Source organism: Notolepis coatsorum, assembly GCF_963971535.1.
Source record: "Notolepis coatsorum genome assembly, chromosome: 2".
NCBI classification, from domain to species: Eukaryota; Metazoa; Chordata; class Actinopteri; order Aulopiformes; family Paralepididae; genus Notolepis; species Notolepis coatsorum.
In genome coordinates this window covers 194,967,909-194,986,665 of record NC_140166.1, presented here as the reverse complement: position 1 = coordinate 194,986,665, position 18,757 = coordinate 194,967,909, and the positions used below count along the sequence as shown (strand labels likewise).

Genomic DNA, 18,757 nt, shown 5'->3' with positions numbered 1-18,757 from the left:
ATGATTTTACTGTCTGCAACGAATGTTATAATAAAAGCCCTTCGTTCTATACACTTGTCTGATTGAAAACTTTATTAACAGACCGCAGAATGGGACAACTCAGCACGCTCTGAGCAAAGAAAGGAACTGAGATATGAATAGAGTATTGCTTGCTATGGTCCGGTAAATACGCTGATGTTATTGAACGCATAACTATATAATGTCAATGCCACAAAACGAATGCCTTTATTATAAAGTAGTAACTTTATAGTAATAATAATAAGAAAGGGTCGGGGGGGTGCCCGCGACACCGAGTGAACTGCGCATCCGTGTTTCACTTTCAATAACTAATGCGTGCTTGCCGAATCCCAAACAATATTCATGCTGCAAAGTCATCCTCTAAAGATAGACATTTAGACTAGAGGCAGGCTATATGCTATAAAGAGTAGACTACTACTAAAAAAAAAAAATGCATTCAAACTTTTTAAAAAAAAAATTGTGTGCGTGCGGTAAAAACCGCGGCGGTAGGAAATATTTTGCAAATTTGTGCGATAAGGAAATAATCAATACCGCGGCAGCTCTAATAGCATGTAAAATAGAAGTAAAAATAGAGGTCACAGTGTTCAGTATAGACATATGTACAATGTTCGATGCAGAATAGAAGTAACTGAGTTACCATACAATTTACAATATACTATGCAATGTACTAATATACAATACTATATAGTGCAAAGCAGAAATGGGACAAGGTACAATTTAGGTACAATTTACAGTAAGGTGTACGAGTTGTAGTGCAAATCCTTTACCAATAAATATAAAGTGTGTCTAGGTGATCTAAAGTGTGGAGAGTGGGTGCTGCCGTGTGTTGTTTGTTTAAAGTGAGTGTGTGCGTGTGGGTGTGTGTGCTGTGTGCATTTGATGGTTGTTGCATAGTGTTTATTGTTCGTTGAGCAGCCTGATGGCCTGGGGATAGAAGCTTCTTCTGAGTCTTTCTGTGCTCGCCTTAAGACTCCGGTATCGCTTGCCTGACCGCAGCAGTTCAAAGAGGCAGTTGTTCGGGTGGCTGGAGTCCTTGATGATTCTCTTAGCCTTACCCCTGCACCGCTTGTTGTAAATGTTCTGGAGGGTGGGAAGCCCCCCTCCAATTGTGCGTTCGGCTGAACGTGTCACTCTTTGTAGTCTGCTACGGTCTTGTGCAGTGCTATTCCCAAACCAGGAGGTGATGTTGCCAGTCAGGATGCTCTCTATTGTACATGAGTAGAAGTTCTTAAGGATCTTCTGACTGACTTGGAACTTCCTTAGGCGCCTGAGGAAGTAGATGCGTTGTCGTGCCTTCTTCACAACACTGTCAATGTGTGTGGTTTATGTCAAGTCCTCGGATATGTGGGCTCCGAGGTACTTGAAACTGTTCACTCTCTCAACCGGTGCCCCGTCGATGCTGAGGGGGCTGTAGTCCTTGACCCCCGACCTCCTGAAGTCCACAATCATCTCTTTTGTTTTGCTGACGTTCAGGGAGAGGCAGTTCTCCTGACACCACTGTGACAGATTCTCTACCTCTTCCAGGTAGGCCATCTCGTCGTTGGCAGAGATCAGGCCCACCACTACTGTGTCATCAGCAAATTTGATGATTGTGTTGTTGTTCCGCTGTGCCACGCAGTCATGTGTGTACAGGGAGTAGAGGAGGGGGCTCAGAACACAGCCCTGGGGGGCCCCTATGTTGAGCGTGATGGATGAGGAGGTGCAGTTGCCTGCTCTTACCACCTGGGGTCTGCCCATCAGGAAGTCCAAGACCCACTGGCAGAGGTCATAGTTCAAGCCCAGGTCCCTGAGCTTGGCTATGAGTTTGGAGGGGACTATGGTATTGAATGCTAAGCTGTAGTCGATGAACAGCATTCTCACATAGTTCCCCTGCCACTTGTCCAGGTGTGATGCTGCTGTGTGCAGCACATGGGCTATGGCGTCCTCCGTGGACCTGTTAGGGCGGTATGCAAATTGCAGGGGGTCCAGGTTGATGGGGAGGGAGGAACAGATGTAGCCCTTCACTAGCTTCTCAAAGCACTTCATGGCTATGGAGGTGAGAGCTACAGGGTGGTAGTCGTTGAGGCAAGCGGGCGTAGATTTTTTGGGTACAGGGATGATGGTGGACTTCTTCAGACAGGTGGGGATGACAGCCTGTTCTAAGGACAGGTTAAAGATGTCAGTGAATACCGGGGCCAGTTGGTCTGCACAGACTTTTAGGACGCGGCCGGGGATGCCGTCCGGTCCTGCTGCCTTCCTGATATTCACTTTTTTTAAAGGTCCGCCTCACCTCATGCTCTGTTACCCTGAACACTGAGTCTCCACCAGCAGACCCCCCCCCCCATTGCCGTGGCTTGTAGGCTGGTGTTGTTATTCACAGCCTCAAACCTCGCATAGAAGGTATTGAGATCATTTGCTAGGGAGATGTCACTGTTCAGTTTGAGGGAGGTGCCTTTGTAATCTGTCATTGTTCCGAGGCCCTGCCACATACCTCTAGAGTCAGCCTGTTCAAACTGAAGTTCAACTTTATCCCTATAACGCCGTTTTGCCTCTATTACTGCTCTCCTGACGTTGTATGTTGCCTGTCACAAGCCCGGTGTTATAGGCTGAGGTGCGCACTTTCAGAGCCTCACGGACGGATTTATCTACCCAGGGCTTTTGATTTGGGTAGATTCTAATTGTGGTAGAGGGGATTGTTTCTTCTACCAGAGTACAGACAAAGTCAAGCACCGTTTCAGTGTATTCGTTAATATTGGCTGTGTTATCACGGAATACATTCCAGTCTGTGCATTCAAGTGCAGCCTGGAGTGTCTCCTCTGACGTCACAGTCCAACGCTTAACCTCTCGCGATACTACCGGCGTTCGCTTGAGACTTTGTTTATATTTTGGCAAAAGAAAGATGGCGGCGTGATCGGACTTACCGAATGGACTAAGAGCCTGTGACTTGTACCCATTCTTAAATTGCGAGTATACATAGTCTAATATGTTCTCGCCTCTGGTGGGACAGGTCACATGCTGATAGAAATTCGGCAACACATTTTTAAGACGCGCGCTGTTGAAATCGCCCAGAACCAAAATGGCAGCGTCAACGTTAGCTATCTGTTGTTTGTTTACCTCGTCGTGTAGCTTTGAAAGTGCGGCCCCAGTGTTCGCTTGTGGTGGAATGTATACTCCGATCATGATGATGGACGTTAACTCCCTCGGGAGAAAGAAGGGTTGGCATTTGATGGTGATATACTCCAGGTCTGGGGAGCAGTGGTTAGACAATTCCTTTGCGTTGCCTATATCGCACCACTCCTTGTTTACCATGAAAGCAATGCCGCCTCCTCTCGTCTTTAGTGATTCTTCTGCCTTTCGGTCCTTACAGAGAACGAAGAAGTGATCTGCCGGTTCTATTGCATGGTTTGGGACATCTGGAGACAGCCAAGTCTCTGTGAAACAGAGGACGTTGCAGTCCCGAATGTCCCTCTGGAATTGGATCCATGCTCTGATGTCGTCCAGTTTGTTTCCTATTGATTGCACATTGGCCAACAATATGCTGGGCAATGTGGTTCTGTGTCTCGCTTGGATCTCAATCTGTTTCGGACGCCGGCTCTTCTACCTCGCCGTCGCGCCTTTTCCTTGCTTCGGCCGCAACAAAGGATATCCGCTGGCCACTGTTGTTGTTCAGCAATCCGATCCAGAGAGCAATCCAGTCGGTAAGTTTTCCTTAATCCAATGTCAATGAGTGACTGACGGTCATACACATATAATGCACCAACAGTTGGTGCAAATAAAACTCTTAAAACTATAAAAATTAACAAAAGTAAGCACAGTCTCGACGGAGCGCACAGACAGGCAGCCGGTCGTTGCGGCGCCATCTCAATCTAAATGTTCTATTTCATATATGGAGATTCATATTTATTTATGTATTGCATGCATGTCTAAATTTTATTTCCTATTTTGTTTATTCATCCCAGTATCTTTCTTTCTTATGTGTGGAATTCTACAAGGCATGTAGGTGTATATGTGTTTGAGGATGATATCCTTCAAACAGGCAATAGTGATGATATAATTTGGGCAGTGCTGAGCTGGGTTACTTTCCTCCAGTGTATTTGTCCCCCGGCCCCACCCAATGGCCCCATGCACACACACACACAAATCTAAGTAAAGAATAAAAAAAAAAAATCGAAAAGCGAGACTAAACCTAACGCTCTTGTTGTTGTTAGCTTACATGCTAACGTGAATGGGATTGACCATAGCATTGCGGCTAGGCTAGCTACCATAGCAGTACAGGAGCTAGTTGAATGGATAAACGTTATTTAACATTGCAGAATGGGTAAAATACAATACGGCTCAATACAAACAGTTGTTAAGGGGGGTGCAGAGTCATCAACACAATGTACCACCAAGAGCGGAGAGTTTATGTCTCTCAAAAAGCGAGAGACTAAACCTAACGCTCTTGTTGTTGTTAGCTTATATGCTAATGTGAATTGGATCAACCATAGCATTGTGGCTAGGCTAGCTACCATAGCAGTACAGCAGCTAGTTGAATGGATAAACGTTATTTCGATGGCACAAGCTTCGAACATCAAAAAGAATCGAAGTAAAAAAAAAAATTTAAACTTCGATTTTTTTTTTTACTGTTCGAAGATTGTGCCATCGAACGAAGCTTCGAAGCTTCGAAGTATTTAAGACAGCCCTAGTTAAGTTCCATGTATTTATTTTTGTAGAGTTGTCTTTTTATATATAACGTGATTTGTACCCATTTACAATTATGGATAAAGACAGATTAGACAGATCTAAAAGAACTTGTGATTGTTGCATAGTATAGTTAGTAACAGCAAGTATAACATAGGGACATAGAAGGAAAACTGCACATTGTATAGGAGTGTACATAGGATCCAGTGCCTTGAAGCGATTTATTAACACTTTCTCCGCCAAGGACGCCTAAACTCGTCATTGCTCGCCATGCTCATTCTGCCAATGACGCCGTAACACGTCATTGAGATCAATATTTCAAAAATCTGTGATCGCAATCATATTTCTCCCCCGGAGACTTGAGATCTACTGTTGATCCCCTCTCAACTCTCCAACGATTCAAGAGCGCCATCTGGTGGCCGATCGGTGGATCGCCCAAACCGGAAACTGAAACTGATGCTCATCCAAATTCGGTCCGATCACTCGCTATAGGTCCCGGGACTCGAGCGCGACACAATGGATAGTGATCCGTTACCAATAACTCGATAAACAACATGATTTGGACGTATATACTATTATACAACCTGGAGATGGATCGCATATTTCAACATGCCATAATAGGAATATTTTTGCTCCACGCTCATCGCCCAACGCTACGAGGAAGCTGCGGTGAGCTAGATGAATCATCTAACGTTGGCCACGGAATTATAAACGACCCCCCCCCCCCATCCGGTCAACATCAGATGATAAGTAGTAACTTCTAGAAGCACGTCCATTTGAAATTGTTTATCTCGCGCCAATCGCTATCAAACTGTAGTTGATCATCAATATAATGCATTTAGGGCTATAAATCACGTTCTGCAGAATGCTGCAGAAAACGATAAAAACATATTTATACTTTAGACCGTATTTTAGTATGAATATGTGAATGAAAAAGTATAACGTTCCCACATCCTGAACGATACTAGTTATCTTTTTATTATTATTACTATTACTATTGTTTTATCGCACAATCGTAGCGGGCATGGCCAACCGCATTTCACTGTATGCCCTGGTATGTATGTGATGAATAAACTCTTGAATCTTGAATGTTGAATTAGGGAAGAAAACCCATAACAGTGTTGAACAAACACATCAGGGAGCAGCTAATATCGGAGATTGTCTACCATTAAGTTACCCACATGAGTGCTTTTAAATTCATTAGTTGTACTTCAGTGCAGCATCACTTTTCTCTCCATTACCTGGGCAGGAAAACGGGTTTGAAGAAGTAGCCGTCTGCCTGAGAACACAGACTGGACTCTGTTCCTACAAACTGCTCCATGTAGCTAGACAGGCACTGGGGGAGAAAGAGGAGAGATCATCATCATCATCATCATCATCAGTAACAACACACATATTGGAATCCACAATTGATCCCAAACTCTGCCCACTCCAATCACAACTGTTAATAATAATACATCGGATGCTCAGACACTTTAACAAAACAAACAATACAATACAGTTTTAGTAGAGAGAAATAAAAAAGGTGAGAGAGGAAGGAGTCCATGGGTTGATTGAAAGAAAAAGGGTAAAAAGGTGGGTTTTAAGTGTCTGCATGACGGATATGGTTGGGAAGGGCGTTCCAGAGGGTGGGAGCAGCTGCAGCGAAGGCCCTGTCACCCCAGAGCTTAGTTCTGAGATGAGTTCATGAAGTTGAATAGAGGTCAAGTGGGGGACTCTGTGCAGGTGTCTAGTCATACATGCGCGCGTGTGTGTGTGTGTGTGTGTGTGTGTGTGTGTGTGTGTGTGCGTGCGTGTGTGTTTACCTGCACATCTAGTGGGTCATCAGCCTGGGCCTCCTCAGTATCCAATAGCTCAATCGTTAGCGTCACCTGACCCGTGTTCTGGATAAACATCACCTGAGAAAAACAAGCAACACAATAACAGTCAAACCACCACAACCGACTACATGTTTATTTTTAGCCGTTTAGCAGACTCTCTCATAGAACCTGCTCTTATAAACGTATAGTACGTGTAACATTAGGATGAGCTTATTTGCGTATCACCAAAACAGCAATTACTGGAGATGAAGAGTACAGTGGGTAAATTAACTGTGCCCAGCAAGTAACTTGAGAATAAGTAGCTGAAAGTAAAAGGAGCTTAATTACAACTGAATTAGTACTAAGAAGAAGAACAAGGTTTGACAGTCATAACCTGCTGTAATGTGGGAACTTATCCATAGAGAAGGTAACAATTATAATATCTATTAGGGGTGTAACGGTACACAGAAGCCACGGCTCGGTACGTACCTCGGTATTGGGGTCACGGTTCGGTACAACAGGAAAAAAATATTTATAATTATTATTATATATTTATAATTATTATTACCGTAAATAGAATAATTTTCTATAGGCTTGCCGTGGTAGTCAGTGATACTGGTGTCATTCTGTGTTCAGGCATCCACTGAGTAAATTAATTGCCTACTGCCCCCTTAACTCTTTCTGCGCCAAAAACGAGTATTCTCGTGTTTCAAATCCAACCGTTCAGCGCCAAAAATTTGTTTTCTCGTTTTTAGAATATTTAATATTTTTCCTTTGATCCCCATTCTAAACACTTGCACGTACCTTCCTGCGTCTCCCTGGCACCGCTGCCTACTTTAAAATTGCAATGACGATCGAATCCCGCAAGGTGGCAGTACCGCCTACCTTTTGAACTGGGTCTCTGGGTCTTTCTCTCTCTGTGCAAAAAAGAGCAGGAACCCCTCCACCTCAAAGTGAATCCGGACACAGCAATCTGTCGGAGATTTGATCGCCTCAAACCTATTGTTTCCCGTATGATAGCCATGCCCAATGCACACGAGTAATTGCGATCGCGATGGGACTGGGATTATTCATTTTAGAGTACCTTCTGACTAAGGTAGGTCTATTTTAGGTCTATTTGACCAAACCTAAAAACATGCTTTTGTATCGATCAGTGTCGTATTTTACCGAACCTAAAACATGCTTTTGGTAACAATTGCAGCTTCGAGGTAAAACGACCCCCCCCCCCCCCCCCCTTGATGATTTTGTGAAGAAACATATATATATGGTATATACCTTTGATTTGGAAATATTTGGAGTTTCAGGCGAGCAACACGAACGATTTGGGCATATGCATATAACACGTCATATCTCGCGATCTAGAAAAAAATACTGGATTATTTTGGAAAGGGGCAATGTTTAGCGTGGAATAGCGCACAAACTAAAGTATGTAGAAATTAAGTGGTTTGTCAGTGTTGGACTATAAACAATGCCTGTCAAATGAGCCATACTATTGTCTCCATAGCTATAATACAGAACACACGATGGGTCCGCAAACATCGTGGAAATGGTCAATAACGCTGGCACCATTGAGTAGAGATGGGAAGACAGCGTGGCGGTCAATGAGTTTCAGTTTAATTTGTAGAGAGGATTTAAATTCACGTGAAGCCGAGACTGAAGACTAGAGAACAGATGACATGTTACACAACAATGGCAGAGGATTTATCAATATTTTGGATTTAAACACCGTAGCAGCTCAACTGGAGAGGAGCTCAGATGATCAGTCCGGAAAAGTATGTAGTGCTTCTTTTTTCAGCTGTGAGAGAAAGTCCGCGGGAGAAAGTTGGCGTGCGTGTGTGTGTCTTTCCATTGTTTAACATTATTGGGCGAACAGGAAAACTAAAGAAAACTGTAAAATTGTAATGACCCTGCTGTTACAAACATATAATTCATTCATGGTTATGTTTTAGTGCCACCTGTAGTAAACGGGAGGGGAGGGGGGGGAGAAACAGCCCAGTGCAGAGTGTCAGTGCATGTTGTTAATTTGTTCTGTCCGCTTATCATCGTGCCTTTACAAGCTTCATCATCTAAATTTGGCAATACAAGCTTAATATTCAACGTTAAAGATCAATGTAAGCCAGTGTAAAGTAAAGATATTGAGCATAGATTTGTAAAATGTGCAACCCTAGTTTCACCTAGTGGTATGAGACGTATTCCTTGTATGGCTGCACGTACCGCACCGTGATGCCCGTACCGTTACACCCCTAATATCTATGCATGCTTCTTCTTTGTATTATAATTACTATGATGCTTGGCTAGGAACTTAAAAGTGCCTCTGTGGGAGAGTCTTGTCAACTGGCAGTCAGCTATTGGCAGTCAGCTAGTTGGTGAGACAAGCGACTCCCGATGCCAAGTAATAAGGAGGCATTGCCACACCTGGGGCACCTCCACAAAGAGGCTGTGTCCCAGGTGTGCTCCGTTGGCTCAAGGTTTTTATTCAAATGGGTTTGGTTTTTGTAATGGTTGAGGAAAGACCTGTGCTTGAGTTCACTTTTGAGAGTATCTCTGGTCAATAAAAGGACATGTTTGATAATTTTAAGCTTTTTCTGCCTTTCTTGATCCTGTCAGTCTCCGTTTTTCCAAAAGACATGTTAAGTACTGTATGCTCCGAGTGCAACTTCTAACATGTTCTAACAACGTTCAGCTGAGATCTTTTGAGTCAAACGCCATTTCATTATATTCTACACCAAAACATAACCAAAATGATGTCCAAGTCAACTCTAAATGTCTTTTGACCTCTGACCTTGAAGCAGTTCTCCTCAGCCATGACCCTCTCTGCCTTCCACTGGTAGCTGGTCTCCCAGGCCGCCCGGACACACTGGGAAGACAGGTTCCCCCCGGCCGCCCCCCTCTTCCTCTCTGCCAGGTACAGGTCAGCCACCTGCAGACACACCTCGTCGCTCACCAGGTGCTGCAGCTGGAGATGTCAAGGGAGGGAGATTGGAGATAAAGAAATGGAAAAGCGGACCGATAAATATGCGGAGAGAGAAAATGGAATGCCGTAAAACTTCAATTAATAGCCCAGGCTTTTATTTGCTTCAATCACTGAACTCAACTGGCCTATATTTGGGACAGGCATTGAATTCCTTTTGCACAAAACTCTATCAAATTGTTTATTTAAACCAGTCTGCATATTACTAAAAACGAGGCTATCAAATATCACATATGAGACATCCAAGTGAATGTGATGTTTAGAGACATTCAGTTGCCTCTGGCTGTCCAGTTCAGCACCACAGACAGTGGCCAGCCGCCCACACACACACACAAACACAGCAGCTCGCTTGCTGTGCAGAGAGACTGCTGGCACAGGCACACTGTGAGAGGTGAGCAGGCTCTGATACCATGTGGCCAGTTTACATTTTACATTTAGTAATTTAGCTGACAGTTTTATCCAAAGCGACTTACAAGTTCTGTACGACAAGTCATCAGGAAGGGCACAACTCTATCAGCTGAGTAACAATGTTCATCCAAGTGTTGAGTGCTACAGTGTAGGTTAGTATATTAGGACAAGTGCATGACAGTAAGGTTAGTTAGGGTTAGTTTGTTGACTGTGCCGATCAGCAAATGTGACATTTTAATGAAAGTATATATAAAAAAATAATTGTCAATGGCAACCAGATAAACCATCCATGTAGACACAGCTTCTAATTGAGACCGGCCTCTATTTGTCGGAACACCCGACCAGTAAAAGGGACAGGGCGTCAATATGGAACTCTGCTTATAATTGAAGTTTTACGGTAGGTAGTCGTTAGAAGATGTGCAAATTATACAGAGATTAAATAGATCATCAAGCGACCCTCTTGAGTGCAAGGTGTGAAATAAAATGGTTCTTACCTGTCGGATGATGTTGTGGATGAGCTTGTCGATGGTGAAGCCGATGTAGGCGTGGATGGTGAACATCTCTCTCAGTGTGTCTTCATACTGTGTGGACTCCAGGTTGCCATCCAGCAGGCTGCGCACCATGTCTAAGAAGGCTGGGTAGTATTCTTCCAGCTCCACCTCACCTGGGGAGAGAGGGGTTAAAAACAAACAAACACACCCATTATAACCATAGTGTTTCACATACTGGTGGTGTGGAGGATTAATACACCGTCTCTCCATCAAGTGAGGTCTTCACCCTTCCGCCCCCAAATGTTTACCCCCTCCCCTTCCCCAAATCTACAGCTCCCCCCCCCTCCATCTCCTAACTATAAAGGAGCCCTCCCCCCTTCTATTCTTCCTCTTCTCCCTGGTATCCTAGCTAGTAACCTGGAGAGAGCCTTCTAGCCATTCTCTCCACTATCCTGTATGTATTTGATCAGAGTTAATATTATCGTATTAACCGGATCCATTTGACTGAGTAAGTTATTAATATCCTCTACAGTGGCACAATACAATGTCGGACAGACCCACCACAAATAGATTTCCCAAACTGTTGACAATGACAAAATAATAGGGCTTCAAAGGGTCAGTATTAATTATCAGTGGAATATCTACCCTAGCGGTCAGCGATGACAGTGATGTGCCTAACACTACATTATTCCTGCATACTGAAAGCAGATGGGAGCAAGTAGGTTAAGGAAAGGAAGGAAACTCTTTATTTGCTAAAGTAGATTTGACATAATATAACAGGAATATAATCCTCTGCATTTAACCATCCTAAGCGTTTAGGAGCAGTGAGAAGCCACAGTCAAGTGCCTTGGTCAAGGGCAGGAGTTATCCAGCATGCGTGCCTTCTATGGTGTGGGAGGAAACCAGAATACCCACAGGAAACCAACGCAAACCACCCGTTTTTCAAAAAACAACATGGCTTTTGAGGTGATGAAATCACTGGGCCCAGGCAGCAGTGGTTCGTCAAAAGTATATATCTGCTTAGAAAACGAAAATGTCTAATTTTTTTCCCTCCACGTGTTAAACACACTGGTCACGACATGTTTACAGGAAAGTTTTGGAGTTGTATTTGGAGTATTTCGTGACTAACTAGACTAAGCCTGGCACATCTACTTCCAGTGAATGACGCTAAGCTAGGCTAATGGTGGCTAAAGCCTAATGCATGCACAGAGAAGAAAAGGGTATGTATCTGGTTCTTGTCTAACTCTGATTGCACATTGGAAACTTGTGAGATGATGATGATAACAAAGGTAGTGGAATAACACTGAAAATGTTCTCCATCAGTGGTGGACACACAGCAGAGGTGAAAAGAAAGGACGGCTTCTTAACCAATCCAATATTACCAGCCGAAGGTGTGGTCCAGTACTGAGAACAACTATGCATCAACATGACTACACATGTGCTGAAAGGAAGACAGGACTAGGCCGGGACACAGTGCCTACCTGAGCAGTGTGTGTGAACAGGTTATAGCAGCCACACAGCCCATGTGAACAGGTTAGAGCAGCCACACAGCCCATGTGAACAGGTTAGAGCAGCCACACAGCCCATGTGAACAGGTTAGAGCAGCCACACAGCCCATGTTAACAGGTTAGAGCAGCTACACAGTGACCATGTTAACAGGTTAGAGCAGCCACACAGCCCATGTTAACAGGTTAGAGCAGCCACACAGCCCATGTGAACAGGTTAGAGCAGCCACACAGTGACCATGTTAACAGGTTAGAGCAGCTGCTACACAGTGACCATGTTAACAGGTTAGAGCAGCCACACAGTGACCATGTTAACAGGTTAGAGCAGACACACAGTGACCATGTTAACAGGTTAGAGCAGCTACACAGCCCATGTTAACAGGTTAGAGCAGCTACACAGTGACCATTGAGAGAAAATGGTGGTTTTTTCAATGTATATTTGGTTTATAAACTGATATAAAAAGACGCTTTAAGAGGGTAATATCATTATCATCACGGGATGATATTGACGGTGGTGAACCAGTGGTTTCACAGGCACAGGCCGCGTTAGGAGGGTGTTTGTTTTGAATTCCGATCTAAAACATAACAAAGATAACGGAGCAGCGCAGGGCACAGAGGCAGAGCACGATGGAGGTTTTGACAGAGAGAAACGTTTTGAAATGTGTGAAAGGTTATTAGCAGTTGTCATGACAGCGTCACATGACGACCAGAAGAGGGGCAGGGGCTATCATTGCTATGACGAAGATCTATAAGTCGAACAGTGTTTCCGGGTGTGAGGCAGACCAAAGAAACAAATCCCACAGGAGGGAAGAGACCAAGAGACTCTCTCCTCTCATAGAGGGGGGGGGGGGGGGGGGGGGGGGAAGGATGCCACATCATCATTAGCTTCGGCTAACGCGAGGAGGGTTAGGCTACAGACCAGGCCTGACCACCAGTGGACTGAATAGCAAAAGGACAATATAGACTGAACACACCGAAAGATCTTCAGAATTGACATTTCAAGGACAATACAATCTGTTAACATCTGAGCTGAGGTTTCTGTTTATAGAAATAAACAACGCTTTTCCTTGTAAGGTATTTCACGTTGTCAAAGTGTCGAATTCTTACGAAGGTGGAGAATTATTATGGTTTGCGGATCGTACTAACGGGGAGAGATAAGGATTATATTCAGCCAGTATCTGAGACGTCAGGACCATTAAAATTACACAACGCAGAGGAATTGGATGGAGAGAGGATAACACAAGAAGACGTGATACTGGCCAGATTGATCAGAATCTAACACCATGTTAACAGGTTAGAGCAGCTACACAGTGACCATGTTAACAGGTTAGAGCAGCTACACAGGTTAGAGAAGCCACACAGTCCATGTTAACAGGTTAGAGCAGCTACACAGTGACCATGTTAACAGGTTAGAGCAGCTACACAGTGACCATGTTAACAGGTTAGAGCAGCTACACAGTGACCATGTCAACAGGTTAGAGCAGCCACACAGTGACCATGTTAACAGGTTAGAGCAGCTACACAGTGACCATGTTAACAGGTTAGAGCAGCCACACAGCCCATGTTAACAGGTTAGAGCAGCTACACAGGGCATGTTAACAGGTTAGAGCAGCCACACAGTGACCATGTAAACAGGTTAGAGCAGCTACACAGTGACCATGTTAACAGGTTAGAGCAGCTACACAGCTCATGTTAACAGGTTAGAGCAGCCACACAGGGCATGTTAACAGGTTAGAGCAGCCACACAGTGACCATGTAAACAGGTTAGAGCAGCCACACAGCCCATGTGAACAGGTTAGAGCAGCCACACAGTGACCATGTTAACAGGTTAGAGCAGCTACACAGTGACCATGTTAACAGGTTAGAGCAGCTACACAGCTCATGTTAACAGGTTAGAGCAGCCACACAGCCCATGTTAACAGGTTAGAGCAGCTACACAGTGACCATGTTAACAGGTTAGAGCAGCTACACAGTGACCATGTTAACAGGTTAGAGCAGCCACACAGTGACCATGTCAACAGGTTAGAGCAGCTACACAGCCCATGTTAACAGGTTAGAGCAGCCACACAGCCCGTGTTAACAGGTTAGAGCAGCCACACAGCCCGTGTTAACAGGTTAGAGCAGCTACACAGTGACCATGTTAACAGGTTAGAGCAGCTACACAGTGACCATGTTAACAGGTTAGAGCAGCTACACAGTGACCATGTCAACAGGTTAGAGCAGCTACACAGTGACCATGTCAACAGGTTAGAGCAGCCACACAGTGACCATGTCAACAGGTTAGAGCAGCCACACAGCCCATGTTAACAGGTTAGAGCAGCTACACAGGGCATGTTAACAGGTTAGAGCAGCTACACAGTGACCATGTCAACAGGTTAGAGCAGCTACACAGTGACCATGTTAACAGGTTAGAGCAGCTACACAGTGACCATGTCAACAGGTTAGAGCAGCCACACAGCCCATGTTAACAGGTTAGAGCAGCCACACAGTGACCATGTAAACAGGTTAGAGCAGCCACACAGCCCATGTGAACAGGTTAGAGCAGCTACACAGCCCATGTTAACAGGTTAGAGCAGCTACACAGCTCATGTTAACAGGTTAGAGCAGCCACACAGCCCATGTTAACAGGTTAGAGCAGCTACACAGGGCATGTTAACAGGTTAGAGCAGCCACACAGGGCATGTTAACAGGTTAGAGCAGCTACACAGGGCATGTTAACAGGTTAGAGCAGCCACACAGTGACCATGTGAACAGGTTAGAGCAGCCACACAGCCCATGTGAACAGGTTAGAGCAGCCACACAGCCCATGTGAACAGGTTAGAGCAGCCACACAGGCCGTGTTACAGCTCTACATTTTCATCCTAGAGATTGAAAATGCTCTAAAATTGCTCTGTTGATCACGCTGTCAGTCACTACAATTCAGTGAGGCAGCCGTCATGCTGGATGTGTGGACACAGCATCACACACTACTCTTCTTCCAACTCCCAGGCGATGGTAAACTACACCGGTGGTTCTCAAACCTTTTCATGTCAAGGTGGACCCACATGGAATAGGCCATGGACCCCATTTTGATACGATTTAGCCCCGGGGGACCCCCATCAGAGAAGATATTTGTGATTTAATTAAGAATTCCACAACTGTCCATAACAGAGGAAAGAGCAGAATAGTCATTCTCTCTCACTGTACACCCCCCTGGTATCCCCTCACGGACCCTTGAAAAAAAATAGCCTACCTGCGTGTGCCGTTTTGGCCATACATATTTGCCTAGTACATAATATAATAGTACAATAACATAAAACATATATGACTATTTGTTATGTTGTGGCTGTGTTTGTTTGCGCTGAGAGACAGCGGTTTATTCTCTCCGTGTTGCGATGGGAGAGAGGGAGAGGGAGAGAGGGGAGGGGGGGTGAGAGAGAGACAGAGGAGAAATGTGGGCGATAGCATCGGCTATTGGCTCTCACAGGCTGACGGTAGGATGATCTGAATATGGAGCACATTGCCCATATTTTAACTTTTTTTATTGTGACCTGCAACAGGGCAGCTTTAAAACCAGAGACAGTGGACAGACTTGTCTTTCTTGCCTGCAAGTTAAAGTAATGGCTTTGCTTGTCCAAATGACAATTGTTCTGAAGGATCAGATTAAACCGAATATATATATTTATTATATATATATATTTAATTGTATTTGTATATCCCCTGATATCCCTTGTATATTCCTTGTACAATATGCATTGAATATCCCTTCTAGTCTACTGAACATCCCATAATAGTCTCCATTTTACCATTGGACGAGACCTTGGTGCCAGGTCGCCATACCCCTCAGACCAGGTTCAATCGTACCGCTCAACATGTATGGACAAGTCCTAGTTCCGCGTAGGAATATGTCTACCGCACCACTAATGGTACTATTTGTTCATAGTGCGTATATATACTGCGCTATTAAAGTAGAGCTTTCCTTTTAGTCCAGTTCCTTACCCTCCAACAGAGTGACAGACGCAAAAGCCTCCCCGCGAACCACGTGTGGGCAGTAAGGCCAATTCGGCCCAGTATCGGCATTGAGACATCGTGTATATTAATATTTGAATAGTCATATTTGGCACTATATCGTTGAGTTGGACGTATTCTATTAAGCTAATAATAGTCTATTCATATGTAGTGCCTCGTGCGGTAAGAGTTCTATAGTAATCAGCACCCCCATCGTTTCGGGCATCAGCTGGACGCTTATCCAGGGTGGTTGACCCCACGTGAAGCTGCACCCGAGGAGCTCCAGGCCAAAGAGCGAGTGGACCTGTATATTGGATTATTCTACCGACGACGGCTAGCCTTCCCCGGCTTGGATTATGCTTTGAGTACTTTGATTATTCTATGGATAAAGGCCAACACTGCGGTGTGTTGGAAATACCCCCCCCGGAGAGGACGACAGGTGAGAAGACGCTCTACACGACGAGGTCGCCTCACGTCTCTCCATCGTGGACCGGAGGACGCCGGCCACAGAGAGTCCAACTGCTTTCATCTGTGGATCGAGGATCGCTGGGCACCGGGTCGCACGACTGTGGGCTCTCCCAGGATACCCTCGGCCAGACGGGATACAGCCAGACTCTACCCCCCCCCCCCCTCCAGCTGTCCTACAAGCAGTCGGAACCTTCCCCTAGTGTATCCAGCTATATAATCATTCAAGTATCATTGCTATTGTTCCCTAAATATTCCAGGTTGTATATTTGCTTCCTGCGCAATCAGAGATTGGACATTCGATATTGATCTACCTACGAATACTCATTTGCCATAAAAGTGCATACTATTTCAAATCATAAATGTAATTAAGTGATCGTTGTACATACCTTTTGCTATGTATTATTAATAAACGCAGACTTTCGACTTGGTACATTTGTGTTGGATCCGTTTCATCAGGTGGGAGTGTTTATCATAATTATTTATACCTAGTACTGGGTGGCCAGAGTCTAAAGTACAAGAGGTAGTGGTAGTAAGTATCATATCTAACAATACAGTCAGGGAATTGTACCCCTCAGTTACAATTGGTCCTTCGAGCCGGATGGTAATCAGTGTAATATTAATATAGTGTTATTAATATTAAAATGGCCTATGATGAACACTCCACGAAACGATCCTCCTAACCAACAACGCCCGCGGCGCAAACGACAGCTCCCTCAGTACCTAGAGGCTTACGCTGTCAGTCAACAACCTAGTCTTCTACCAACAGTAAACGCGGTAAAACTAGAAAGTTTTGTTATGTCTAACCCTAACAACCAGGCTACCCCGACCATAGAGGCCCCTATGGGTTCTAACGTAACTGACCCAGCTCACGGTGGGGACCAGGGGGAACCAGACATGACTTTACACCCCGCCAATACCAAAGAAGTAGTCCCCGACGAGTCCCGGGAGGAAGACAACACTACCGAGAGAGAACTCGGCACGGAAGAAGATGAGGAGAGCACCGTGGAGATATAGCTCCAAGACTCCGCACGGAGTACCCCAAGGGACGGCTCCCCTATACAACAGTCTTCTCCCAGCGAGGCAGAGAGGACACTACAGCAGGCATTCCTCGTCAGCCTGAAAGCCTCTACTGAACGCGATAGACTCCAGGGTGAACGCGATCGATTGCAGATACAGCAACGGAGCGAAGAAGAGCACATACGCCTGGAAATAAGACTCATTCAGATGGAAGAGAATATGGCAAGAGACGGGGCCGACGCCCAGCGCGCCGCCACCGGTGCCCAGAGAGAATCGGATCTCACCAAGCGCGAAGCCGAGCGCGACAGAGCACAAGCGCAACTAATAGAACAGCTGATCAGAAGGACAACACCCCCTCCCTCCACCAGAGGCTCCAGGAACTCGTCTAGACATCACTCCAGGGCGGCATCCCCTAGCCGAGTAAGCGACCCTGAACTTGACCAACAGACGAGGTTTATACCCCCCGCAGACCCCCTTCCCCAACCGGTCCAAGCGAGACCCAGCCACCGGGAAGGAGCAGCATACACTGCGGAGAGGCTAAATCAGAGACTACAAGCCCTGGATGACCTAACGGAAGACGAAGAGGAAGAGGAGGAGAACCACGCCCGACGACAGCACAGTACTCTACCGGACCAGGAGGTCCAGTACAGCCCAGGCTATACCCCCGCGGAGCTGCGCTACAGACCCCCGACGCTATTCACGGGTGAGCACGACGCACGACCCGCACCGAGGAACAGCACCTGGACCAGCGGGCCATGGTACACAGCCGGTACCAGCCCACGCCAAGGAGCAGGAGGAGACTCGCCTAGGAGGCCTCTCCCCCAACGCTCGCCGATGTATCAACAATCCGCGTCATACATTGGCACACATATGGTACCAGACTTCACCCAGGAGAACCGGGCCCAGTATACGGAGCTCCGCATGTGTCTGGAGACAATGTTGGTGGATGTCATTGATGAACGCCATAAATACGCGATACTACTGAAGCATTTAAAGGTACCCCGCGCGCACAACATAGCGCTCGCCTACGCCACTTCCACGACCCCATACACCGCAGCGCTGGTAGCGTTGGACCAGAGATATGGACGTATATGGGATTACGTGATCCAGGAGATCAGGCACATCGACCGCCTACCCCCAGCAACAGACAATCGAGCACTGGACGACCTGTCCATCAGAGTGCAGTCCCTGGTAGGGATGCTGGGAGCGCAGAGGGAAAAGGGTAGGCATGAACTATACGCCAACTCAAATGTAGAGAGGATCTTGGAGAAGCTACCGCCCGCCCGACAGGAGCGCTTTAGGCGGCAGAGAGACCACCGAGACCCTAATGGCCCCGAACCGAACCTCCTCGAGCTAGCCGACTTCCTGGCGAGAGAAGTCAGCAGCCTACGGCTAGATACATTCGGACGGAGCACCCCTGGCTCCAGAGAAGGA

The 18,757-nt window shown here is 45.8% G+C and overlaps 1 protein-coding gene across 1 annotated transcript in view; it reads right to left on the bottom strand.

Moving 5' to 3' along the window:
* The window catches only part of sin3b (SIN3 transcription regulator family member B), a 71,875-nt gene that overhangs the window by 10,040 nt on the left and 43,078 nt on the right, over positions 1 to 18,757 (bottom strand). The window contains exons 14-17 of the mRNA XM_084307800.1: positions 10,350 to 10,519; positions 9,259 to 9,432; positions 6,483 to 6,575; positions 5,919 to 6,013 (exon numbers count right to left, since the gene is read on the bottom strand). Of these exons, the coding sequence (XP_084163926.1) occupies positions 5,919 to 6,013; positions 6,483 to 6,575; positions 9,259 to 9,432; positions 10,350 to 10,519 (532 nt within the window). The remainder of the gene's footprint in view (positions 1 to 5,918; positions 6,014 to 6,482; positions 6,576 to 9,258; positions 9,433 to 10,349; positions 10,520 to 18,757) is intronic.